The 27,890-nt window shown below is 45.0% G+C and overlaps 1 protein-coding gene across 2 annotated transcripts; it reads right to left on the bottom strand.

Moving 5' to 3' along the window:
- Positions 1 to 11,513: 11,513 nt before the first annotated feature.
- Positions 11,514 to 25,105, bottom strand: NAE1 (NEDD8 activating enzyme E1 subunit 1). Of its 2 annotated transcripts, none has more exons than XM_062500011.1 (20): positions 25,047 to 25,105; positions 22,971 to 23,078; positions 22,823 to 22,900; positions 21,904 to 21,934; positions 21,203 to 21,274; positions 20,820 to 20,899; positions 20,199 to 20,308; positions 19,753 to 19,862; positions 19,104 to 19,166; positions 18,803 to 18,866; positions 17,649 to 17,740; positions 16,342 to 16,401; positions 16,126 to 16,259; positions 15,903 to 15,978; positions 15,622 to 15,661; positions 14,575 to 14,661; positions 13,385 to 13,477; positions 12,855 to 12,969; positions 12,732 to 12,781; positions 11,514 to 11,770 (listed from the first exon to the last, which is right to left on the bottom strand). In XM_062500011.1, exons 1-20 carry the CDS (start codon positions 25,100 to 25,102, stop codon positions 11,661 to 11,663), a joined length of 1,629 nt encoding a protein of 542 aa, XP_062355995.1. In that variant the 5' UTR covers positions 25,103 to 25,105; the 3' UTR covers positions 11,514 to 11,660. The 2 variants fall into 2 exon arrangements, with proteins under 2 accessions (XP_062355995.1, XP_062355996.1); XM_062500012.1 differs by having other exon boundaries at positions 22,823 to 22,883; positions 22,975 to 23,078.
- Positions 25,106 to 27,890: the final 2,785 nt, after the last annotated feature.

Below are 27,890 nucleotides of genomic sequence, written 5' to 3'. Positions count from 1 at the left end.
GGTGAACAAAGCATGGGAGTCCACCAACATTTGTGAAGCCAGGGAGGCCACAGAGGAAGCAGCCAGCAGAGACAAGGACTTACAGGCTGTCTACTAAAAGAATCATCTGAACAATGTTTGTTTCTTGCTGCTTCAGGTTTCAGATACATCAAACATCCTGGGGATTGTTCAGGCTGAAAACATTGAGATCTCTGCAGAGGTCTGTGATGTTTCTCTGAGTATCGACATGCCTGAAGGTCAGTGGATGCCTCCCAAAGAAAGCAGTCCAGGTGCACTGCACTGCCTTGGGAGGTGGGAGACCAAAGCAATTGGGATGGGATGGGATGGGATGGGATGGGATGGGATGGGATGGGATGGGATGGGATGGGATGGGATGGGATGGGATGCAGGGATGGGATGGGATGGGATGCAGGGATGGGATGGGATGGGATGCAGGGATGGGATGGGATGCAGGGATGGGATGGATACATAAAGCACATACCCTGCAAGCTGTGTGTAATAAAACCTCATCAGGGCACTTACAGCCTTAAGTCTCTCCCCTCTAACCTTTGAAGTGTACAGCTTCACGTGCAGATTGGATTTGGGGGCTTTGAAACCACAGAGATGTGAACAGGCAGTTGGCAACTGCCACAGGCTCAGCACAGCATATAAAGTAATTGGATTTGTGCTTGGAAGTGAGGAAATGGAAGCCAAGCTCCTAAGGCTTAGCTACTAAGCTTGCAGATATTTTGAGTAAGAAGAGAACGGGCAGACAAGTAGCTGGAAAACACTTTCAAGAACAGAAACTTGCTGAAAAGGGTTTTGTGCCAAGACCTCCATGTAGCTTGTGACCTGGTGTATTCTGCAGCAGCTCACAAATACCGTGTTTGACCTTGTTCTGCGGGTTTTCTGCAGGTCCAGATGGAAGCTTGGAATTTGGAACCATTCATGTCCTGGATAATGTGAAGAAAGTCCTGAGTCTAAAGAACAAAGGGATGTACAACATTGAGTACTGGTGAGTCCAGCTGCCTGGTAGTGAGCCTTTCCTGGGGTCGCCAGGCCTGCCTTCTGCCTCTGTCAATGGCTAGAACGTGTTTCAATGCTGGCTACCTCTTGATAAATAAAAAACCTGGGCTCTCTAATCTCAACTATTTTACCAGAGAATCCAGCCATAAACCAGCAGTTCTCCAAGGCCCAGGAGGAACCCAAAGGAGAGTCCCAGAAATGTCAGCCACTGAAATGCTGAGATTCATTGCCTTTCTTTGATGGTCACCTCCTTTCTCTTTCTGAGACTCTGTAAAGAAGTGAATGAAAAATTTTGGTGTCAAGGGTTCTTGCAGTAACCTTGTGATTGCCTGCACTCTCTGACAAGATCCAGGATTCCCTGAGCAGAGTTGGACTCTCCCTTTTCTTTTTTTTCCCTAATCCTATACAAAGTCCTGGCTGTGCTGGTGGGATGTATACTTTTAACTGCAGAGATCTCCATTCCTTCCCTTTCTCCCCTTCAGTTTTGTGCTGAAGAATGCAGGTCCCAGGATGCAAGATTTGGCATCCCACTTCACTATTGAGCCTCAGTCGGGCATGCTGATTGCCTCCCAGCCTGGTGTGAATGTTGAGATGGTCTTCCACCCCACAAGGGAAATGCTCCTCAAGAACAAACCCATCCTGTACTGCCAGGTGAGCCCCCTGGGCCAGGCTCTGTTATCACACGGTGTTTTGGGAGCATCAACAGGATAGGTATCTAAAGGAAGGAAGGCTTTAACTGGAAAATCCTCTCTCCTACATACACAAAGTCTTTCAAAACCATTGGGAGGCTTCCTAAGTGGAGCTGAGAATCTGACTCTGGAGGAGGTGCTTAAACAGGGAGGGTAAATTGATGGAGGCCTGGGGTGGAGGCTGGCGACTGGGGTAGAGCAAGCTGGCCTCTTGGCTTTGTTTACCACCCCTTCCTGTGCACACAGGTGACAGATGCCAGCTCAGGGGAAGGAAGCCAGACTGTTGCCACCATCCCAGTGAGGGTGACAGCGAAAGCTGTGTACAGCAAGTACAGTATTGAGCCTGCCTCACCCATCAACTTTGGGGCCATGCTCAAGGGCACCAAGAAGACCCAGACTGTCGTGCTGGAGAACAGAGGCATGCTCAACTTCAAATTCCACATCCTCCAAGCACCCGAGGATGCATCTGCATTGGAAAGCAAAAGGTATGAGAAGCCCTGCACCACCCTTCCTGTCTGAGGAGGCACCACCCCATGGCTGGTATGTGGCAGGCAGCCAGGAGACCTGGGCTATCATCCATCTGCATCCCTGGCTTGGGGAGAGGGAGCAAAACATCACCTTGGTATCCCCATGTGTACTATGAAGCTGGTGGTAGAGCTGCTCTCTGCAGCACTGGGTGCTGCAGGCTGCTCTCTGGGAGCCATCAGCAGCAGGAAGGCTTTCCTCTGTGGGGAGGAAAGCCAGCTTTGACCTCAGAGAAAGGCAGGGGAGCTCAGCATGACAGACACCTCTGCTTTCTCCACAGTTCAAACCAAGGGGAATCTGCTGTATTGGCTACAAAGCTGAAATCAAGCTCCTTGACACAGGTGGGTGACTCCTGCTCCCCAGCAGTGCTGCTGCAGGGGATGTGAGAACATGCTGCTGTGCCCAGGCTGGGGGCTGATCACCACAGGGTGGGATGTAGTCTGCAGGATGGAGTCCAGGATGTGCTCAGTCCCACTGACAGTCCTGTACTCTGGCTCAGACCTGGAGCTGTGGGGTCAACAGAGGGGAGCAGGTCCTGTGTTTGACAGCTGCTAGCCAGCATAGGTGTGTGAACACCACAGAAGCAAAAACATCCCCCACTAAACTCCCAGTCCACAGAGCTCAGAACACATTGCTTTTTCTTCTTCCCAGTCCCTTACCTCTCTCCCATCATTTCTCACAGCCATTTCTACTGTCCTGTGTTACCTCTGGAGGTTGAAGGATCACAGCTACCACCTTCATTCTTTACACACAAACTCCTTTCTCTCTGTCACTTGTGACAGGCTTGCAGCTCCTCTTGGCTGGTTGGTCTCAGCCTGGAGCTGCCTTTGGGCCATGGATTCATCCTTCCCTGCCCTGGGACTGGGTACTTGGCCCCAGCTGGAGGCCAAGGCAGGACATACTCTTTGCTGGGGTGCTCAGGGCACAGCTATTAGCCATCAGCCTCTCTTGGAACTTTTTCTGCAGGGTTACCTCAGTCTTGGCATGTTCACGGTGTCCCCCTGCTCCGGCTCTGTCGCTCCGTGGGGCCAGCAGAAGATCACAGTGGAATGCCTCGCAGGGCAGGAGGGGACATGTGAGGAGCAGCTCTACATTGACATCATGGGCAGAGACCCCAAGGACAATCCCCTGGGCATTCCCTTTACCCTGATTGCCGAATCCTGCCTCCCAGGTACATCCTGTCCATAGGTTGCCTTGGTCACACCTGCTGCTGATCAGCACCTCAACTTGCTGCTAGGATAGAGAGGCACACTAGCCCTGGTGTCCCACCTTAAAATCCTTGAAGAGGTTCCAGCCCTCTTCAAGTCCACCAGTGGACTCATCCCTCCCAGGCTGAGAGGGATGCACGGAAGGATAAAAGGAAAGCAATGCTCTCTAAGACTGAGGATGACTGAGCTCCATCCTCACAGCCAGCTCCCCCACCCAAGCTTGGGTTTAGCAGTCACATCGGCAGAAGGGGCTCATCAAGCCTTCTGAGAGGCCAGCAGGGTGCGGATAAATTCATCAGGGAGGCTTTTCCACGCTCATTCCTTTTGTCTGTCCACAGCACTTGTTGAGGATGTCATGTTAACCTTTGAGGAGTACCCGATCTGCAGCAGCACCAACCTCAGCTGCAAGCTGCGGTCAGTGAAAGGCACGGGTCTGTTTGTCAGAGAAGAGAACAAATTTGTCTTCACCAAGGTTCTGGTTGGGCAAGAGGCTGAAGCTCATTTCAGTGTCTACAATACAAGTGGTCTGCCATGTGACATGGTCCTCTCCAACAAACCCCTGCCTGGAAAGGTAAGATCAAGAGGCCAAGGTGATGGCTGCCCTCTAAAGGCCTTGTGAGAGTTTGTTTTGTTCTCCAGATGGATTGCTTCCTGTGGCCCAGACTAGTCTAGCTTAGTGCAGGTTAAACTGCAAGGGAGAGCAGCAGAGCCAGGGAACAGCTGTGTTGAATTTTGCATGTCCCAGGCAAGGTTTTGGCTCACACCTCTGGGTCTTCAGTGGGAAGCACACTCAGAGAGGGGCTGTTATGAACTGACATGCCAGGGCTCAAAGCAGAGCATTTCCTCGGGCTCCCTGGCTTTTCCTTCTCTTTGAAGGCCAGTTCTAGGTTATTTGCAGGGTTTTTCCATGCAGCGCCCACCTTCCGTATATGCTGGGGCAGCTGCCAGCACTCAAAACACACAATGCTTTAGCACGAGGTCAGCATTCCCTGGGAGAGAGGGAGCCTGCCTCGGGAAGCAGGAAGGATGACACACTGTCTGGGGCTGTTCTCAGTAATGCATTTATGAATAAAACTGTGTCATGTTGAAAGGTGCTTTCTCCTAACTTTTCTCTCTGGGTTTCCCCAAGGAAAAAAGCCCTATCAATAACATTTTCAAGTTGTATCCTGACATGATGTCCATTCCTGGCTCATCCAATGCCGTTGCTACGGTGACCTTCACCCCACCAGAGAAGCAGAACTACGGCTGTACTTTCAAGGCTTCCCTTGTCATCCCAAAAAGGTAAATTGCCAGTGGAATACTGGGGGAGGCCTCACTGAAAACTGCCTCTCCACTGGGAAGGCACAGATCTCTTGTTAGCTCTAATGCTTTCAGTAGCCTTAGGCAGAGTACTTGGCATGAGTTGATCTGGGAGGCAGTAGCTGTTAGAAAGAGCAGAAAAATGAGGCTGATGGTTTAGCCTGGAGGAGGAACTATGAAGACACAGAAATATTAGGTAGCCAACTGGAAGTTACTGAGATGTGCTGCAGCTGAGCTGCGGGTTTCCAAGGACAAAGGCTGAGATGAACAGTTTGGTGCCAGCAAGTCAGCAGTCAAAATTTCCTCTTAGATTCTGTAAAATTAAGTGATCCTCTGTGGTTCCCTGGCATTCATTAAGCGGTTTTATGTGAGTGATTGGAGCTGGTTTGAAAGAGGAGCCCAGTTCCTCTGCCCTGGGACCTCTCTAGTGGGGCTTTGACCTGTTCTTCCTCAACCCTTTAGTGGCTGAATTGGAACAAGAGAAGTCTCATTCCTAATACAAAATTGCTATTTTACTGTTCTTGGAAATTATCTTTATTGATGGTGATGATTTACTTTTGCCTCCTTGCTTTTGTACTGCTTTCCTGCTGTGCTTTTGCTTGTTGCAGATGTCTCATCTCCCTGCAGCCAGGGGATTTGCCATATCTCATCTAGTGCCTCATTATTTACCTGCTGTACTGCATGATTCAATTAAGTGAAATTATTAACTGTTATTGTGGAAGGCTCTGGTTCTTTGGAGCAGATTCCTCTTGTGAATGGCCCTGCGTGGATTGGGAAGAGGCTGGTGGGGGGCTGTGTTGTGGGGTACAGGGGCACCAGGCAGGGAAAACATTGTGGGTGGCGCTTGCTGCTTCACTTGCCCAGAGAGAAATGGGTTAGTGCCAGCTGAAATTGTTTCTGTGCCTCTCCTGCAGCTCTGTGCAAATTAAGCCCCAAACCCTGACCTTCACCATCAGTGGGAAGGGGCATGAGCCACAGGTGACAGTCGTGTGCCCAAGTGCTCGCAGCAAGAGGGGAAATGCTGTGCTGCGCTTCAAGAGACTCCGGGTGGGGGATTCAGAGATGCTCCCCCTGGTCATCCATAACAATGGCATCGTACCTGTCAAGGTGAGAACCTGCTCAAGGAATGGTCTGATTTGGGAACAAATGCCTTTGGCACAGGGGAAGGGTCCCAGAAAACATGGCACACCTAAGAAGAGGTGTGAGAAATTCTTTTTAAGTAAGTGACTGATATACAAGAAGGGAGATCTTGGGAATTTTCCATCGAGTCTTTCTTCTTTAAGTTAAACACAGGTGGAGTGGTGATGGAGTATTTTCCCCCCTGTCTCTCGTCACCTTTTGTTCTCACAGTGATGTGTGATTTCCCAGTTTCATTAGATTGCATTTGATCCCAGTTTACTACATTTCAAGCAAACTTAGTTGTGGTTTAAATACAATCTGCTCATTACTTTCTGTCCTGTTTGGTTCTGTGTTAGTGGTATCCAAATGTCTCTGAAGACCCTTTTTTCCTGGCTGGTTTGACTTAACCTATTGTGCTAAGGGCTGTTTGTAGTGGGAGAGGTGCTGGGTTCCCCTGCGGGACCAGCAGCACTGCGGTGTCAGTCCCTGTGCCATCCTGTACTCACACCAGTATCACTGTGCTCTCTGTTCCCTTTTCTCAGTTTATGTTACACCTGGAGGATGAGCACGGAGCGTTCTTCTTGAAAGGCAGGGGCTCCACACTCGAGAGATTCTACACTGAAGATGTGGAAGAGGACTGCGTTGGAAATGGTAAATTTATTAACCATGAAGCGTGATCATGCACAGAGGGAAAACATGTGCCCTGCTCTTGGCTTCTCTGAGCAGCAGCCAGATGTTAGACACAGTTTCTTTCCTTGGGCTCTCTGTCCCCCCAGCTTTTCTTGGGGACCTTTTGCAGGGTTTCCTCCTAGAAAGTTGTGAGAAGTTGTTCAGTTCTTCTAGACACGGTGGGTTGAGCTGTGGGGGACTGTCACTACCTCAGTGGACCCTCTGAGGTATTTGCTGCATTGGGAAGGTACCAGCTGGAACAGATGCAGCCCCTGAGCACACAAACAGCCAGCAGAAGCCAAAAGCACTCTCTGGCTCAGCTTTCCATATGGCTGGAACTGGCTGGAAGCAGATGGAATGACAGCTGGGCATCAACGTGAGGTTCAGCTGCTCTAAGTGCTGATGTGTCTGGAGGTGGCAGTCTCGTGAACATAGGAAGAGGGTTTGGAACCACTGGGGTAGAAGCTGTGCTTAGAGGGCAGCTGGTTTCAACCTCTTCTTCCTCATATATCCTATGGAAGTATTTCCTCTGTAGAGCTGTATCACTTAACTCTGATTTCCATTGCTGTGCAGAGAGCAAGCCCCCAGAGAAGCCTTTCTTCCTTCTGCATCATGGGCAATCAACAAATATTGACGTCATTTTCAAACCCACCCTGACTCAACATCTGGAAGGGAAGATTTGTGTGTTACTGGAAGACATCTACTCTAAGAAGACCCTAATAGAGCTGGTGGGTGAAGGCCACAAGGATGAATTCACCCTTGGTGGACTAGAGGAAGACACAGATGAGAGGAGAGCTAAGCGCAGTCTGAAGAAAGACATCATTGATGGTAAGAGAGGAGAGGCTGCCAAGGTGGAGCAAGGAAGAGAAAAATATCTGATCAAGTGTGTCCTTTCTCTAGCCAGGCCTGGGCTGTCAGCCACAGGACTTGGTGGCCCGTGGCTGTGGCAGCCATGCATGCAGAGCAGCGTGTGCCGTGCTGCATGTCGCTGGCTTAGGGATGTGTCAGAGTGTTTCTCTGAAAGTGGTGGGATGGGGAGAGGCCTGGGGAACTCCCTCCCACGGGGAGGAAGGCTTGGAGCAAGGAAGCATTGAACATACAGCTGTCTGTGCACATGAAAGGGGCGGGTGGAGCTCCCTGCATACTGAGATCTCTTGCTCTCCTCCTTAACAGCTGTCAGATTGAATCACATCCAGTTTGGGGACTGTCCTGTCGGGAGGCCCTACCGCAGGACCTTCACCATCACCAACCATACCAGTATGAAGGTCATGCGCTTTGAGTGGGAGGCAGACGCCGCATTCCAGTTCTCCCCCAAGGTGAGCGTGGACTGCTCTCCCTTTCCCCATTGCTCAAGCCCTGCCCTGCTGTTCCTGGGAGCTGGTAGGGAGTCCTCACATAGCAGTGATAGCCACTTCCAGTGCCATCCATGTAGGAGATGCAGTCCCTGGCTTGGCTGGACGAGTCCTTCTCATCCAAACTCCGCGGGGGAAATGGGGCGAGCCAGAGCCTTCCACTTTCTCTTCAGGCTGTTTGAATCTCGCAGGGTTTCCCTCTTCTCTCCCCTCCCCCTTGCCATCAGGGCCCAGCCAACAGGTATCTTAGCATGACAATGGGGAAAATTCCACAGAGGGAAAAGGGAAAGAACCAATCCCCAACAGCTGGCCAGACGGGATAATTAAATCAAGGGCTTCAGCAGAAAAGGAGAATAAAAGGAAAGGGTGGATTGTGAGGGATGAGGCACTATTTTGCTGAAGCCAAAAGGTTATTAGGTTAAAGAATGAAAGTTGTTGATTCTATGTGTTGTTGTTTGGATTGTTTGGACTTGTTCTGTTTGGTTTGATCAGTGTTGCTGTGAACTGGGAGAGGAGTGGGGTTGAAGAAGGGACTAAAAAAGAAGTGGGATGAGAGGGGAGTGGACTGTAATTTGGCAGATGACACCAATCTGGGAGCATCTGTTGGAGGGTAGGAGGGCTCTGTGGAGGACCTGGACAGGCTGGATAGAGGGGCTGAATCCAAGAACATGAAGTTTAACAAGTCCAAGTGCTGAGTCCTGCATCACAGTAGCCTATGCCATTTACTCAAAAAATGACTTAGCTCCAGGTAGAAACTTCCTATCAGTGGCAAATCCAGCTTAATAATGGATTTGTTTACCTTCTCAAAGTGGAGCAAAGGCTCAAAGCAGTATCATGGTCATCTTAATGAAAATAGCCAGCCCTGCTTTCTGTTTAGAGTTACTGATAGCCCCTATTCCTTTCCTGCTTCCATTAGAGAGGGAGAATTCAGAGAGTTCATCTCCCTTTAGCCTTTCAGAAGTGATAACAGACTTGCATTTCGTTTTCCTGCAAATCCAACCCTGCCACAACAGGTAAGAGCTTGCGAGCCTTCCTCACCTCTTTGTCCTACTGCTACCACCCCTCCAGCCTAAAATACAACAAAAATCACCCAAACAAAAGGAAGGCTGTAAAAAAGACTTCACTCTGGAGCTAATTGCATTTCAGAAGAGTTTAATTTAATACACATATATGCAATTATACAATATAGGAAGCACAAGGGGTTTAAAACTGTAGGTATACAAGGGTACATCTTGACCTTTCCTGGATCTTTTACTTTTCCAACCTACAGAAGGTACACAAAAGAGTATTTATAAGGCAGCCTCCATTCATTAGATGCAAATAGCACACCTCTGTTGTCCCATCACAAGGCAAGGTGGGAAGACAAGCAACTAGATTTGCTTCAACAAACACCTGGCAAATGTTGCATATACAACAGATTACCTCTTCTCCATCAGTTACAGAAAATAACCCAGTAACATCCCTTCAAACTTCCAAAGCCATTCCCGCAGAAGTGCAGATCTGTCAATGTGTGTGTTCAGCAGCACTAGAGCACATGGCTGGCACGGTCACTAGACCAGGCAGCCTCGGTGGGACTCATCCTTTGGAATCCAGGGACCAAAGCCCGGAGGGGAGAAGTGTGGATTGTTGGCTCCCTATGGAAACCAAAGCCCACAGCAGCAGCTGAGGCCGTGAGGACGCTGCGCTGTGAGCAGGACTTGGGGGTGTCCTGGCCTATTTCAGCTCCCTCCCATCGTCCTCCCTCAGAGGAGCCGTGTGTGATTTACAGCTCATTATCAGAGCTCCACTTTGAAGCCTTAGCAAGCACTCCAGCCCGAATATAAAAAAGGAAAAGAACATATCAAAATTTTAAGATTAAATGGGGGGGTGGTGGGGGGGAACAGGAAGGCATCAGTCTATAAAGATGAAACGGCAGCTGCATTCTTCTGTGGGAGGGCTGGGGACTCCCGAGGGAGAAAATGGGGCACGGCTCAGGTACCTGTGATCCGGCGGCGCGGGGGGCTCCGGGCAGACCCCGAGGAGAGGCGGGTCTGCGCTGCCGAGTGCTGCCCGCCGGGATAAGGGACAGGATCACCAGGATGAGGGACAGGATCCCCTGGCTGAGGGAAAGGATCCCCGGACTGAGGGGCAGCGGCAGCCCCGCGGAGGGGATCTGAGGGCGGCGCCTGGCCCGGCCCCTCAGGATCCGCCGCAGCCGCTGCGCCGCCCGAGCGCCTCAGGGCGCGGCCACCCTCGGACTCGGGACCGCACTGAGCCTTCCCCTCAGCCCGGCGGGAAGCACTTGGAATGGGAGAAGCGTCAGGGGTGGAAGAGATCTTGAAGAGCGTCAGTTCAAGGTCAGCCCAGCACTGCCACTGCAAACCCGAAACCAATGAACCATTTCCCAGTGTCACATCCAGAGGCCTCTTGAACACCTCCAGGGATAGCAACTCCACCACCTGCCTGGCCAACCTGTTCCTAGGCCTGAACACCTGAACACTGAATTTATGTTTTCCCTAAAATCTAACCTGAATTTCCTCTCTCAGCGTGAGGCCAGTTCCTCTGGATCTCACTGCAGGCCCAGCAGAAGAGACCGGCCCCGCCTCACTGCACGCTCCTGTCAGGGAGTTGGAGAGAGCCCTGGAGCCCCTCCTGAGCCTCTGCTCCAGACTGAACAAACCCAACTCCCTCAGCTGTTCCTCGCAGCACATTTTCTCAACCCTTCATGAGCCTTGCTGCCCTTCTCTGGACACACTCCAGCCCCTCCATGTCCTTTTCCAAGTGAGGGGCCCAGAGCTGGACACAGCACTTGACGTGTGGCCTCACCAGTGCCCAGCACAGAGGGGCAGGCGCTGCCCTGCTCCTGCTGCCCACACCGGTGCTGATACAGGCCAGGGGCCATTGGCCTCTTGCCCCCTTGCGCACGCTTTGGCTCACGCTGAGGCGACTGCTGACCTGCAGGATGTGGCACTTGGCCTCGTGGAACCTCACGCCTCTGTGCTTGGCCCATGGATCGAGTCTGTCCCAGTCTCCCTGCAGAGCCTTCCTGGCCTCCAGCAGATCCACACTGCCACCCAACCGGGAGTCTGCAGATCTACTGAGGCTGCTCTCAATCCCCACATCCAGATCGTCGATTAAAGTGTTAACCAGAACCAGCCCCAACACTGAGCTCTGGGGAACACATTTCAATGCAGCTCAGTTTGCATACTCTGCAGCTGGAGGCTGCAGTGCCCCCACAGCAGAAAGAGCTGCCATCCCGTGGCACTGGCCACACACACGGGTGCAGGAAAAAACCCTTTGACTAGGTGAATGTGGCTGACAGAACAGAGCTTTCAGGCACATATTCCTTTCCCCTAAAGACCCCTGAACTCAATAAATGGTATTTCACCTTCCGGCTCTTGGCTCCATTGGATCCTCAGACCATCAGAGATCCATCAGCCCCTCTCACCCTTTTGCACCTTCTCCCCACTCAAGCTGAGCAGCTTTTATAAGAAAAAATGCAGTCCTGCTGCCAACAAGGTGAACCAATTCGTAAATGCAACTTACCCTGCCAAAAGCATCTACTGCCCTTTTCTTTCAGAGGTGAGTCAGCAAACTGTAGATTTAAAAAACTTGTAAGGATAGAGTATGATTTTATTTGTCCTCAGGAAACAACAGCAAGAAGAAGATCATCACAAATAAAGTAACTTTAATTAGGTAATACAGAACACAACAGTCCAGTCAGTGGCAGAACATCACAGTATTTACAGAACTGTAAATACTGTAAAAACTGTAAATGCAACAGCACCACTGCCTGGACAATGCAAGAGCATATCTTACAGCTGGAAGGTTGCTGAAGTCTGTGACATTCCACTGTAAATAAAGGTGTTATTAAAAATTACAAACTGCCCTGTAATGACTTTGATAACTTCCTGTGCAGCAGCTCCTGCAAAAGAGAAGAAAAAACAGAAGGCAGCTAGCAGGTCATATTTAAACAACAGGAAAATAATGTTATTTATCTAGAAGTCCCTACACTGGAATTATTTCAGGAGTGCCTGATAAATTTCCTAGGAGGCACAACTACCTTTCAGTACTTCACACTATAGAAGGTCAGAAAGCTGCTACTTCAAAGGTTAGCTTTGCATACACTTTCTCTCCACGTACATACACACAAGAGTAAAAATGTGTGAGAGGACAGACCCATGAAAATTGTGACCTGTTTCAATTGAGAAACTGAGTTTAAAAAAATAATATAAAACTTAACTGTAAAATAAACTGAAGGGTCATTTCAGTGTGATCCGAGTTTTCCTGTAGTAGGAAACATTCTGTAATTTCTTCAGAAACTACCCTTATCAATTTTTCTAAAGAATGATACATACTAAGTTTTTTAATCAGAAAAAAAATTCCTACATAAGCAGAATACATAATTATCCTCATCACTGCATGAAGCCAAATAATGTTAACTGATATATCAATTTTGAGTATCCATTAAAAGATATCTGCAGGTTGAAAGAAGGTAAGAAACCAAGGCTACTTGTATTTCATAGATCTTTAACATAAGTGTACTATGTTAAAAGATGTGTACTGCACTAATTTTAAAATTATAGTAATTATCACTTTTGTTTAAAAAAAATAAGCCTCTTCCCAGCATTCCATTTCTAAGCTTGAGGAGCTGATGTACTGAGATTGTTTCTGAAGTTTACTGATTATAACTCTTGCTGCACTCACTTACTCTGTATGTACTGTAGGAGGCCACATTTGGAGAACAAAAGGGAGAATTGTGCCCTAATGCCATCTGTGACTGCACTGTGACTGCAGCCTTTGCTCTGAGAGCCCAGAGGAATGAAGGCAGCAGAGTTCTGGTTGGGTAAGCTGCTGCTTGCGTGGCCCTGGAGTATCACCCTTACCTCCCATGAAGGCAGCAACAGCGTGAGGCTCGGCAGCTCCATAGCGACAACTGCACAGGAAAGGAACAGTCACAACCTGCCCGGCAGTTTTACCAAGAGCCACACCCCAAAAACAACACTTACAACTCGTGCACATAGTCGTCTTTCACCACTACAGACAGCCCATGTTCTTGGAGGAAACCAGTAAGGCATGATTTTAGCTTTCCAATATCATTTTCCACCTGGTAGTTGTAGACACCTGGAAAATAAATCAGCTGTTTCATCACATAACTGTAACCACAGTCAAAGCTAATGGGTTCAAATGGCAGCCTAAGTATTTTGTTTTCCTAAAAAGTTTCTAAGCCCATTAATGTGTTATTAGTACTAGACTAGTAATAATTGAATATTCTGTTGATGGTTCTCATCATAGACAAATTACTGCATAGCTGAACTGACTCGTAATCCACACAACCCATTAATGATACTAATTCAGATAAATTGCTTAAGTTCCCAAAGAGAAAAAAACTCTCATTTTAATTTTTACATTTGTAAAACTGTTATTACTATGGAAACAAAACCACAACTAATGTATTTGCAGTTTATAACTTGAACTGCAGTAACTACTGGATCTTCCTATTTCTTCTGATGATGTCAAGTAACTGGTATTAACATACCTGGGTATCTGCCATGCTGCTTGTAAAACCTATTGACAGCTCTCAGCATCAAGTACAGCACTATTTCACTGTCTGGGTTATCCATATGGGAAACTGAAAACAGCAAGAGAACTGGTTAGCTGGTGCAGATGGAATGGAAAAAGCAAGATTTTGAATTCTCTGAAAACAAATGGTAAAATCTGCACTAGAAAAAAACCTTTATATAATATAGCCTGTGACAGAATTTTAATCAAACAACTGTAAGATATACAATTTTGCCTCCAAAGTTTATGACAAAACAACATTATACATATTTAATATAACCTATTCAGTGAAGAAACTCACGTTTCAATTCTGGCAGCTGCTTTAATTTACATGTGTTCTCTTTAGTTACAATTTTAGTATTTTAAACATATGCTTTAAGTATTATGTGTAATGACTGTACTTATATAACAGGTCCTAAATCCCTTAGCACACAGCTCAATAGTCTTTGGAAATTATTAACTGCTACTTATATCCCACTGCACATTGCCAACTAATTCAAGGAGCTTTCACTGTAATGATCAATATTACAAGAAGTATGTATACACAAAATAAATACATATTTTGTCCGAAATATTCAGAGGACTTGTTTAAGCTAATTTCAACAAACTTTGATAAATAAGTATTTCTAGCCTTTTTTTAATTTATGCAGGCTCAAAAAAATAAAAAGTCAATGTAAAACCCAAAAGCAATATTAAGTCACTAGTCTGTTAGTTCACATGCTAAAGAAATAAACCAAAAGGGGTCAAGATAATTATTTTCATTTGGTCAGGTTAAAGCACATTTTCAGCTGTGTCAGAAATAACTGAGGTACAGAAAAGAGAAGTTTGAAGAAAACAGTTTGAATAGAAAACACTGTTTTATACAGAGTACTGCAAGTAAAATCCACAAGAAAACAAAAGCTGAAACGTACATCAATCTGTAAGGTCATTTTTGAAATTTCAAAATCAAAATAAATTCAACATTCTAGACCTGAAGGTTCCATACTTGTAGTTGGGAGACATATTCCTTACAATAAGAATTTATTTAAATTCACCAAAGACATTGTGACATTCCAAATGACAAAAATGAATAATGCAACAGAACACACAGCTTACATTTCTTTTTCCTCACCAAACCATTCCGAGCTGGAAATGCAGTGAGGTCTGTGGCAAGCAGCAGTTACTTACTGATTGCAGCCTTGCTGCAGGAGTTGGGGCTGTGCTCCTCAGCCAGGGACCGGCACCGCACCACGCGCAGGAAAGCTGCATTGCTGCCTGGGCACAGGGACAAGGAGACATTGGCCCATCAGTGCCACCACCCACTACAGCTCTGTCACACCTTCGTGTGACATGGGAAAGGCTACAACTTAACAGCACCCCACCAAACACTTCCCCGCTTCTTCTCAGCTTGCAGTAGTAAAGACCTGTTTAACTACCTTTAGGTCTATGGTCAGGAAGGTTTTAGGGAAATACTTTGTGCTCATGTGGAATCTCCATGCATCTGTTAGTGTAACAGGTACACCAGAGCAATTCATCAGTCACAGCCACATGTCTCCCTCTTCCAGGCTGCAAATTAACACAGTTCTTTCAGTCTTGCACCACATCTCGCACTGCCTCACGTGTTCCCAATTCGTATCTCAACAGCATAGCCATGAACTGGAAAAGGTTGTTTTCCAGTATCATTGCTATGAACCAACCCAGGGTGCAGCTACAATCCAGCACTGAAAAAGGAGCAACTGGAAGGCTCCCCAGTGCTTTACCAATGCAGGGCAGCACACTCCTCACTGTGTGCTTACAGGGGAGCTTCCAGTAGTGAGGAGCCTCAGCCAGGCTGCTGCTGGACACACGTATACATCCAGGACAGACACAGCCCAAAGTGCCATCAACTGGGTTACAGCTTTTCAGACTACCTCAGTTCTGCAAAGCCCACACTTTGAAACCAGTACCCCAGCGTGGGCAAGAGTGATCAGGTACTCATCAAAGAAAGCAGAGGGCAGCTGCTCCCTGTTGTTTGGAATGAAAAAATACAGAATTTTAAAGCCAACCTTTACAGACTCACTCCTGAGAGATGCTGAACATCTGCTACTTCTCCTAAAAATGAGGGATCCACATCACTTAGTACTTACTTGAAAAATTCAAATATTGACTTACTGCTTAATAACTACATGATCATTCAAAAGTTTTTGATTATTTGATGATGTGCATAAACCCAGAAGAGAATCCAAGCATACTTACAGAACAATTTCAGTTCTCTCTCTGAAACAGACTCAGGTGCCTAAAAGAGAGAATATACTCATTCCAGTACATACAGTTACCAGAGAATTCCTGCTTTCACATATATATTATTTATTGTGAAATAACTAGTTACTAATGTACCAAAAAAAAGTGTCTTAAATTGTAAATAGTATACCCCATATGCATTTTGCTTTTATATGACCAAATCAAATTGATAAATAAAGCAGATACTTCACTGACACTTCATTCCATTAGAAGAATGGCCATAGGTTTGCACTCACCTTGCCCAGGGACTGCAACAATTTAGCAGCATGGTTCCCCACAGCAGCAATATCCTTCTTTGCTTTTTCACGGTATCTGGTAATAATGAAGTAAATAATTACAGCAGAAAGCCGACAACTCCACACTGAAGACTATCTTTTTGTTGTTGTTGTTTTACATTATAAAGACAAAATACAAGCCACATGAATGGAAGTGAGCTCCCTCAAGGAGCCGTCTACTTACACATTTTGCAATTTGATGAATTTACTGGAGTCTGCCATCATATCAGGAATGGTGCCCCGGACAGGCAAGCTTCCTTGTCCTTCATTTGCCACAAATTCCTTTAAAGCTCGAACCAAAATCCAGAAGGAAGATGACTACAAATGCACATGAGACAGTCAGGTACACAGATGTTATTTACAATGCTTTTTCGAAATTAAGTCTTACCCTTACTCATACCTGCTCTGTGAGTTTTAGGCAGCAATCATCATTAAAAAGCTCTTCAATGCTTCTTGGAATCTATGGAAATAAATAAATTTGGTTTGTAATTCCTTGACTTTTGATTTCTTGAATTACCTCAACACTCACTACAAAGGTGAGCCAACTCCAAGCGACCTCAGAATTTCCTGGCAAATCTCTTCCGAATTCAACACAGACAGAGTTGCTGACACATATTTCAAACAGAAGCCCAGCCCAAGAGCAAGGCGATGCTTCTGAGCAAGATCAGTGTCACAAACAAAACCTCACCTCACTTCCATCTTTGACAGAGAAGATTTAAAAACCTGCAGCAGCAACCATCCCTACTGCCCATCCTGCCCTGCTGGGGCAGAGCAGCCAAAAGGCCAGGGAAGGGGAATGGGGCTACAAAAGTCAGTTTTAGTCAGAATCCTTAACTGCTGCAAGTCAGTTTGGCACATAAACTCAAATAACTATTAATATCCTGGGCCATGTCTTCTAGTGGCTTGGATGACAGCACTAAGTTTTACCTGCTGCTTTCTTGGGAGACTTAACATGACCATCCAAGCAAGGATCAGCACAGTTCAAAACAACACAGAATATGCTTTTGCCCCATGTAGCCTTTGCAGTTTACCCCAGATGAAAAAAAAAGAAATCAGAGCTCAATTTTAAACCACAAGTTACTAGGTCAAGATTATTTAAGAAACAATGAAAACATAACTTCTAACGCTTTCAAGCTTGACCAGTTTATGAAGGGAATTTTGTAGCAAGTTTCTTCAAGAGGAAAGCAGTGAATTTATTGTATCAGGAGCCCCATGCAGCCCTTCATTTCTACAGAGATTAACTACTACAGCCCATGGCTTCAATACAGCACAATTTCAGTAAGTGCTCTCAGTCTCTCTCCCAGCAGTGCATTTAAATCAGCATCAGCCACACCTCTCACTGCTAAAGCCTTGCAATTGTACCCAGCACTTCACAGAGCTTTTTACAGACTGAACTGCAGAAGTCAGACAAGAACTCACTGATGCACTCTGGTTGCTGACTCATTCTACATTTGAATTCAAGTCTGCAGGAGGGAAATGTAGATTTCTTGCAAGAGCAAGGGAGTAAGATAATTTCCATAAGCTGCATTGCCAGCTAATCTAGGTCTATTTAGCACGTAATTTCAGTTCTAACATTGTACTAATCCTGTTTTAGCTAAATACAAATGTTACTAATGGAATTTCAGTCCTAAAACTGAATAATATATCTTCTGAGAAAATGAGGCAGTTGAAATTGCTTCAGTTTTATCACAGAAATGTCCGTTTTACCTCTGTACGATTTAATACTGTGTTCACATTTTTTATAGCTTCTTCAAAGTTTTCCTCATCTTCTGGGGTCCCATTTTCATTCTTTAAGATACCTTATTGAAAAAAAACATTAAAATGCACAACTGGTTGAATTACACCTCATCATTTACGTCTTACCAAGAGAGCAGACTGCCTTTGGATGTATTAATGGAAAAAAGGCTACCAGTAAAAAAATGAAAAATAAATCACAAGAAAAAAGATCAGATGTAATTATAAAGCTCACTTCATCTAAATTCCGCATATGATTCATTTTCTTGTGATGTTAAGTAGAAGTTACTTAGCACAAAAGCACCAGTCTATTTCTGTAAGAAGGAGATAATCAAGTTTCATAAGCACTAAACTAACAATTCTACTTCCCATGCCAGTCATGTTTTGCCGGGTTTTTTTGATCAAATTTGGTAAACACTTATGTATCCACAGAGCAAGCCAGCCCAGGAAAGGGCCTCCACTAAAATCTAACATAACCAAAGGTAATTACTACAGATCAGATCTATTCCGTATCACAGTCTGGGGTTAAGGACCACTCCAAATCTGCACATTAGGCCACCTTCAAGCAAGGAAATATCAAAACTTCAGTCAATTGTGTTTTTCTACAGTCCCTCAAGACAATGAATATAGATCTTAAAAATGCCACATGAATTTTAGCACCCTGAAAAGGTAATGGACTGAAACCCCTGCACAAATGAAGTCATTCACACACTGGTTACAGTGCAGTCAGTGCTACAGAAACTGACCATGCAGATGTGAAGGATTACCAGGTGTCTCATGTGTCAATGGACACACCAAATACTTGCAGAATAACAATTCCAGTGTCAAAAGCCATTTGATTTCCTCTTTATCACATTTTAAACAGGTTTTTCTCTTAAAGCCTTTGCTCCCACCCAAATCAAAACAATCTGTATCTTAGGATAAAACACTGACAACAAACATTTATAAGCAAGTCTGGCACCTTAAGATTCACCTATACAAAACAATCATTAAGCAGAAGAATCATACAGTATATACCAACAGTTCTTTCATAAATTAAACCTGAGAGAAATTGGGATTACTTTTCAGATACCACTTTGTGTCTACTTCTGCCAGTAGGAACAATGGACCCCTGGGACATGGATTACCTTGCCGAATCAGTTCTTTGAAGGCTTCTTTTTCTTTGTAACTCTTAGGCAACTGTTCACTTTTCTAAATTTAAAAAACACAAAGAGATTTTTGTCTTTAAAATGCCTACTACTAAAATCACTGTGTTCAGACTGCTGAACTCCAGGAGTCTGTCATTGCTCATACAATCACTTGTATTTCAATTAGTAATAATTTTTTTATGATTCCACCTTGGTTTTTTTATGTTACACACTGCCAAAATAATTAACTGCTTCAGAAAAGACAGATCAATAATAGTAATAATACAGTTTTGCAACATACCTCATTGAACCATTTTGTGAGATACTTGGCTACAATCACAATCCATGGAGTGTGGCTGTGGTCCTGGAATTGAACAGTGGAGAAATTTTGGTCAGGATGAGAAAAGATGAAAAATAGGAAACAAATTTAAAACCTATTTTCAATGTAAACTCTAAATATCCCTTGCAGTACCCTAAAGATACAGGATATATTCCAGATTTTGACTCAGCCATAATGTTATTTAACTAATATAAAATAAATTATCAAATTATTACTTTATCTAAAAAAAGGTGAGCCAAGTTCTCCAATATTTTTCTGGAGCGGAACTCATGCTATGCACAAACATCCACAGTGTAAAGCTCTGCAGCAGTAGGTAACCATAAAAATTAAAAAACAAATTCCAAAAGAGGGTGTGAGGGAGTATTCAATCTAACAAAAGATCAAGTTGTTCAGTAATACCTCTTGCTTCCTAAGACCCATACCTGTTTAAGATTAAATAGACCAGAACATTTGGGGCAGAGGCAAAAATAGTTCCTTGTGACTGATTCTAGAGTTGGTTCTGTTCAGATGAGACTTGGCACCAGAGTCATCTGCCTAGAGCCATTTTCACAAAATCCCTGTGCTGTGTCTGCATCTGTGCTGGGGAACACAGTGCAAGCCACATACCAACCTTTTTGTCCATCTGCTCCAAGTCATAATCCTGAACGTGTTCTGTCAGTTCTGGAAATGGTTTGTCCAGTCTCAGATCTTCTAACATATTGTCAGGGTGAGATTCAACAACTGTGAAAAAATGACACAATGCATTTCCCAGCTTTATGTCTGGCCTTCAGAACAGAGCTACACAAATACAGGACCACCTGCTACTTTCACTGCTTGATTCCCAAAGTAAGTGTTCTGTGTAAGTCACCTATATTGTCAGGATAATCCCCACTTTTACTATTTGCTGCAGTTCATAATCCCCGTGCATTCCCCAAAGAATGCAAACTACCTAAGACTTAACAAATATACTAAATATATCACAAGATGAAAAAAGACAAACAAAAAACCCCAAAGTGACATAAGTTATTGAAGCCTTAAACCTTGCAGAGAAGTCTTTTTCTCAGTACACCCTCTAACCTGTATGTTCTTTAATCACAACTCTCATGTAACCAACCAGCCCATAAGTCCTGCAGACCAGCAGAGGGATGTTGGAATTCCAGAGAACTTCAGCCAGGCGCAGCAATGTACTGTAAGGAAAATCATGCTTTTTTCAGATCTACAGAAGACAACAGTTAACTATAAAGTTAACTCCTACACCAGTTACTTGTGAAAGAGTTCTCTCAGGAAACTCCTCTAATATCATCATGATCCTAAGCACATAACGTGATTAATTTCATACAGCAATTTACAGTGAGTTGCAAAAAATGTCCATCCATTATCTCACATCTCATTCCACCTTCCCAAACGCTCCAAGTATCAAATAAAAAGCTTCAATGAGTTGTGAGACAGAGAAATAAAGCATGAGATCCATGTTTTGTATAGTCCTAACTTTCAGAAGAGGCAGTTCCCATCAGAGGTACAAAAAGGTATCTAGAACATGCCATCACTGGCTGTAATTTTCCTTCACAATGACACAATTCTGCTCTGCTTTTCTGCAAGGAAATGCCTGTGCATAAATGCACACACACACACACATATATATAAACCCGCTTTTACAACTGAATGAAAACAAGTAATTCAACCTTAGGTAATTCTTACCTTTCTGGCAGTTGTGTTGCAACCACTAAGTTAAACCGATTAAAAAAGGAAGGGTCGTTGTCTAAAAGTTTTTCTGGACTCTAAATAGGGGGAAAAATCTATGTCAGGGAACACTGAAAATTTCTGAGTACAGAGCAACTCTGCTGAACATAAAGCGTTAAGTGAAAGATAAAATTTAGATGAAGTTATAAAATAATGTCTGAAACACATTGATTTTTTGTGTGAAATACATACAAATGATTTAACTTAAGATCAATTCCTCAAATGCTGTTTTATCCTGAATCTATTTAAACTGCAACAACACAAAGCAACACAGAGCTGTTATTTCACTTTTTTATCACACTATATAACAGGCACATTAGTACTAATTTAGGAAGACAAACCTCTTCAACAAAGTTTCCAGAAACATCACTATTTAATTCCTGCAAGAGCTCCATGGCACTCTGGGCACGATTCTGTTTCAGAGAAATCAAAATGAAATGTAGTTTACACAGTGTATCAGTACTACATAATGCCACGTGCTAACAATGCCAAATCAAGCAACAACAACAAAACAACCCCAGGTAACACCCCACAACAAAGCTCATTGTAAGCTAAGGCTCCTTACTCCAAGCATTGCTCATCTGAAGCAAAAATGCATCCCATAATAGCAGGCACTTAGTTTGAGAGCATGTAATACTGTTTTAAAAAGACAAATTGTGAGACAGCTATTTCCTAATTTCCAGTTTCATTACAGAATTTCCAAGAGTTATCTATGCCTCTTATACTCTCTGTTTTTGTGATTCTTTCCCCCTCATTCACCTCTCTACTCCCAGCTTTACTCCTTCACCACAATGGTCTGCTACCTTATCCCTCCATAGATTTTAACCACAACCTCTTCATTTTTTCTATCCAATCTCACCACAGTTGAGTTTATCTTCCCACTAATGAGCAACTAAAAACCAAACATGGGGAATTCTGTAAAAGAACAAACAGGCTTTAACCTATACACATATGCTTTTAGCATTATTCATAATACCACGTTTAAATATTCAACATTCCCAAGCTTTCAATACATGTAAACTGACACTTATTATTTCCTTACCTGACCAATATGGCTTTTTTGTAGAAAGAAACTGAAAAGGAGACAAAAGAGAGTTACATGTGAACTTTTATTTTGAAGAAAAAAACAGCACTGAAGTTACATTTTGTTCTGCAGAATATGTTGCTGACTCTCATATACAACAAACCTTTAAATATGCTTTTTCCCACCACTGTTCTGCTTTCCTCAGAAAAAGTTTCTTAATAAAGCTTTTCAACGCCCAAGCCATAAATCTGAAATATAAGACACGCAAAACTTCTCTAGAAGACAAGATCATGCTGCAGGTTCTTTCTCACCAGGCTAATCAGACTTACAAGTCTGATTAATCAGACTACTGATTTCCTCATACCATGGAATGTCCTTCCCCCTCACATAACCCTGTAGGTATTTATGTGCACTGTAACAGAACTTAATCAAGAATCAGTAGGCAAATCATCCTTACAGGATTTGCAAAAGGTTTCTTAGCCTCTTCCCTGCTGCACAGAGCTGTTCAAAACTATGAAAGCTAACAAATGTCTAGCAGTCACAGTTGCACAACAACTAATGAAAATTAAATCATCTGCATCACCAGAATTAGGGAAAACATTCAACTATACTGAAACACAAGCACTGTCATAGCTCAAGACTACATCAAATAAGTTAATTTTCTTTTTTTTGTATACTGAATAGAGCATTGGCCTTATAAACTTGATGTGTGAAGCAAACAGACCTGTAAGGTCCAAACTCAGCAAGTAAAATAATTTAGCAGCTAATATCAAAATGACTGTACACACTGTCAACAACCTCCAAACCCACAGAAGACTTGGAGAAACAGAGAGAGGCTTTAAAAAGAATTTTACAGGACTTCTTAGCAAATATAGAGATGGAACTACATATGAAACTGTCACTTATCAATTTGTAACTGAAATCAGTAAAAACCTACTTATTTCCAACATCTTCTCCAGAGACTCGATTCCCATCGACAATTGTAAACGAACCAATACCTTTGGGGGGAAAAGACCTCCTATGAATAACATGGCATCATCAAGCTATCAGATACATCACAAAGAAGAGACAGAAGAAATATCTACTGACCTGGCAGCACCAAGTTTTTCAGTATTTCAGTTCCTGTTGCTGTTGCATTTATCACGCAAACATGGGCAGATTCCAATGCTTCTTGGCCATGGTCACCCCACAGTCTGTATTGGGAAGGAAACCAAAACACAATGAAGTTATTTAACTTCAGATTGCAAAGCCTATATAAATAGACAGCAAACAGATTAAAAAAAACAACAAAAACAAACAAAACAAAACAAACAAACAAACAAAAAAAAAAAAAAAAAAAGGAAGGCAGGCATGCTACTGTCCATTCACTGCTGAGGACCTAAAATAAGCATCCATAAGGGAACTTGCTGTGAAAACTCTGAGACTTTCCAAAGAACAGTTTCCCTGACATTTCATTTTCTCCAACTTTACACCATATGCATGCACACACTTCTTTCTCTTGGAACATAATTTAATTTTTCAAAAAGCAGCATTGGTTAAAACAGTCCTTGTGCAAACTTTGTCCTAATGCTGAACATTCTCTTTCTCCTAACTTTTATTATAAATAATAGGATTTTATATATATATTTTAAGATTTGTCACACAAGACAGTGAAACACACAGGAGACAGAAATCAGTCTTGCTGAGTCTGGTACTTCAGACCCCTAGAAAACAGCACTGAGGCTGAGATCAGGCTCAGGGACAGTCCTGGGTCACACGTCCTGCTGATTTCACTGGGGTGGTAACTCACAGAACTTTTAGGGTTGGAAGGGACCTCTGGAGGTCAGTCCAAGCCCTGCCCAGGCAGGGTCACCTGGAGCAGGTGACACAGGAGAGGGTCCAGGTAGGTTTGGAATGTCCCAGAGAGGGAGACTCCAGAGCTTCCCTGGGCATCTGGTCCAGGGCTCTGCCCCCTCCAGGAAAACAAGTTCTTCCTCATGTTGAGATGAAACTTTTTCTGTTTTAGTTTATGGCCATTGCTCCTTGTCCTGCCGCTGGGCACCACCCTCTGACACCCATTTTTGAGGTATTTCTATGCATTGATGATATTCCCTCTCAGTCTTCTCTGCTCCGGGCTAACCGGGTCCAGCTCCCAGCCCCTCCTCACCAGAGATGCTCCAGACCCCAAATCCTCTCTGTGCCCTCCACAGGACCCTCTCCAGTGGCTCCTTGTCTTTCCTGTACTGAGGAGCCTAGGACTCTACACTCCTGAGCTGTACAAAGCTATGGAGGGAACAGCAGAGCAGTATCACCACTGCTGTACCCTTCACTCACACATATCCATGTGGAACACTGCAGACAGACACCCTTGACTTCAGTGCCATTACCCATCCCTGGTAACTCGCATCTTTCCTGCCCTCTCACAGAATCCAAGAATGGATCAGGCTGGAGGCGCCACATGGGCTGCTCTGGTGCCACCTCCCTGCTCCAGCAGGGCCATCCCAGAGCACAGGGCACAGCAGAGTGTCCATGGGGCTCTGGAATATCCCCAGGGAGGAGACTGCACAGCCTCTCTGCACACTCTGCTCAGGGCTGGCCACTGCCCAGGGCAGAAGTTGTGCCTCCTGTGCAGGGGCAGTTCCTGGGCTCAGCCCTGCCCGTGGCTCTGGGGCCATTGCTGGGCCCTGGAGCAGAGCCTGGCTCCATCTTTTCGGCACACCCTCCTTTACATATTCACATATATACAGAGATACCAACAGACATACATAATATAAATATATAGAATACACATATTCATACATTATATACTCATACAACAAACATTTTATAAATAATATATATCTTATATACGAACATACATGAGTACCTACGTAGATATATCTATGTATGACTATCCCCTTTATATATATATATAAAATATGACGTATGAATGCATATCTATATATTCCCGTTAATATATACTGTTTATTTACTGCATATCTATTGTCCGTTTGCCTGTGCAGCCCTCACGGCCCCGCCGGTCGGACACAGCTCCCGCTCCCCGCCTAGCGCGGCCCCCGGGGGCCTTTCCCCGGCGCGGAGCCGAGCGGGCCCGTGTCCGCCGCGGGCCGCCGGAGGTGCGGCCCCGCTCCCCGCTCGGTCGGTGTTGGTGTCGGTGCCGGTGCCGGTGCCCGCCGCGGTACCTGAGCTGGCGGTCGTAGCGCTGCTCCTTGAGGCCGGCCCGGCCCGGCCGCGCCATGGCCGCTGCTCTCCCGCGCAGGCGCGGGGCGGGTCCTGCCCGGCCCTGCCCTGAGGAGCGGCCCCGCCGCCCGGGCCGTGCGCTGGGAGCGGCCGCTCCTCTGCCTCCCTCGGGCCGGGCTGACAGCAGCATCTGCGCTGTGCCGGAGACTCGAAGCCGGCAGAGCCGGCGCGCCCGGAATTCTACCCCTCGCTCACTCGCAGCTCCCCGTGTTCATCAGCGCCTTCCCCGCCCTTCCCTGTGCCGCGCCCCGGGACACCTTGGGCAGCGTTTGCGGCCGCGTGAGGCCTCAGAGCGAGGGGCGTTGAGCCCGGCCTTCTCCACATCAAATCATTTAGCGCCAAAAATAGTCACGATCGGAGTAGAGCTGCCCCCAGCAGCTTTCCCCGCATCTCAACCTAGCCGTTCTTTAAAGCAGTGTTACTCCTCTGCTCAGGGTCCATTATCCACAGCCTGAACAGAGAACACGAAAAATAGGAGCCTACAAAAAATACTTCACGCAACCTCTCCGTGCCCAACCATCGGCAATCCAGCCCTCATGGGAGCCCCATTCCTAGCAGGATTCTACTCAAAAGAACTCATGGAGAGTTTAATCACATCCTACCTATGCCTCAGTACATAAAATGTGGAGTATGTAAAATTTTGTTAAGAAAATATGTTCTTTGCTCTTTGATCTTTCTAACTATCGAGCCTAATCAACAAGAAGGGAGATTTAATCCGTGAAACAGAGCGGCCAAGGAGCTCTAAGTGATGTCCAGCTGTTGGAAACACAAATTCGTGGTCAGCAGAATTGCCCTGTTAAGTTTGGGGCTGGACGTGCCCCAGTGATCTCAGCCCCGGGGGAGGTTAACAGAGCTCGGGGAGAAGCATTTCCACCGATACACGAGGAGTGCAGAACTCATGGGCCACGGGAAGAAACAAATAAAGGCAACTCAGCAGCTGTGTGGGATCAGCTCGGAGCAGGTAAAGGGGAATTGCGGCAGGGGCAGATCAGGAGCACCAGGTCATGGAGCTCCACACAGGAAAGCAGCGAGCCAAAGCAGGAGAAGGACAGAGCACGGCAGTAATTCCCACGAGAAGTGACCATTAACCAACAGGAAAGAGAATGCTAATTAATAAGAGAACCACGTACCTTGTAACCAGCGCACGTTAATGTCTTTGTTTGTTAAAATATATAAATAGGGGAAAGTGTGGATAGTTGGGCTGCTTGATTTGTGGAACACAAATGTGGAGCATGAGGCTTGGCAACTCTGACATAAACAGTGTCTTTCTCAGTGTGTATTTACTGGCACTTGCACAGTAACGGATCCAATTTGTCTAACAACAGTGCCATTCCCAGAATTTATGTTCAACATGGGCATTTCCCTGCATCTCTCGATGCACTTTCTGTATGGACTTTTGAGGCATTTTCAGGCAGACTGAGGCAGAAGACCTGAAGGTACCTGCAGTCAGGAAAATCTGGTGGGATATATTTTGTAGAGATGTTGCACATGATTTTAGTTATTCCTGCTTAGTAGGGAGACAAGAACATGTGAAATCTGTTGTGCCTAAGTGCTTCTGTTATGAAGATCTGTCCATATAGGATCAGCATTGGTTGGACCTCAGTAGTTGTGAGAAACAACACTCACTCTTTAAAATGTCAAAGTTTTATTAAACCTTAACAAAACACAACAGAAGACTGAATAAGGAGAAGAGGCAGCACTGGGACTCTCCATGGCTCGCAGCCACATGCTCGTGCTGGTTTACAAAATGGATGCACTGCTTTTTATACCTTTCACCCCTCCCGAAGTCTCATCAGTCCACTCTTACTCTGCTGTCCATTGGTGGATATTACTTTCTTATATCTTGATTGGAGGTCAGGTGCTGTTATGCCACCAACAAATACCCTGAAGCTATTACAAGGGGGAGGGGAGAGAGGACGGCAGGAAGATATTTTACAATAAATAACTGTACATCCACAAAACTTAACATACACACGATATTCATCCTTTAATTGTGAGAGCCAACTATCGCATTACTCATCTATATAAACAGTGTACAAAAAAGGAGAAAACTTCCACATCTTTAAAATATTTCTACCAACATTTCTGGCACTAAGTTTCAACAACAAAGGAGAGGTCCTGAAAATACTTGCATTGTTCACACTGATTTGTTAGTTCATATGAAATCCATTATCCTTTTAATCTGTCTCTCTTCAGTAACTTTAGTTTTCTGTATATCTGCTGGAATGATGCACACAGTAGTGCTTTACTGTATGGAGTGGTTTACATCTTGCAGGTGATGAGCTACAAAACAGTGCTTCTCCTTTTGTTTCCCATACACAGCATCTTCTGGAAAGTTCATTTTTCAGGCTTTGTGTTTCCTGTGCCACAGTAAATCCTTCCTTTAGCTGTCGTTTCATTGACCATTGCTGTATTTCAGGGACATTCTGTTTCCCAAAATCAAAAGCAGTCTCCTGGTCTTGCTCTCTGCTACACTGCTTAATCTGGACAAATCATAAATTGCAATAATTAATATTTCAGGCTTAGTTCCAGAATGTAGATCCCATACCTAGTATAAGGCAGCCAAGTGTGTATAGCTTTAAAAGTAAAAAATAAGTAATAAAAGAAATTATTTATGAAGGTATTGGGGGTTAAGATCTTCTTCTTCTTCTCCTTCTCCTCCTTCTCCTTCTTCCTTCTCCTTCTTCCTTCTCCTTCTTCCTTCTCCTTCTCCTTCTCCTTCTCCTTCTCCTTCTCCTTCTCCTTCTCCTTCTCCTTCTCCTTCTTCCTCATCCTTCTTCTTCTTC

The sequence above is a fragment of the Cinclus cinclus genome, chromosome 11 (assembly GCF_963662255.1).
Source record: "Cinclus cinclus chromosome 11, bCinCin1.1, whole genome shotgun sequence".
In the NCBI taxonomy this organism is placed as follows: domain Eukaryota; kingdom Metazoa; phylum Chordata; class Aves; order Passeriformes; family Cinclidae; genus Cinclus; species Cinclus cinclus.
Note: the sequence above shows the minus strand (reverse complement) of the source record. Positions and strands in the feature narration are given on the sequence as shown.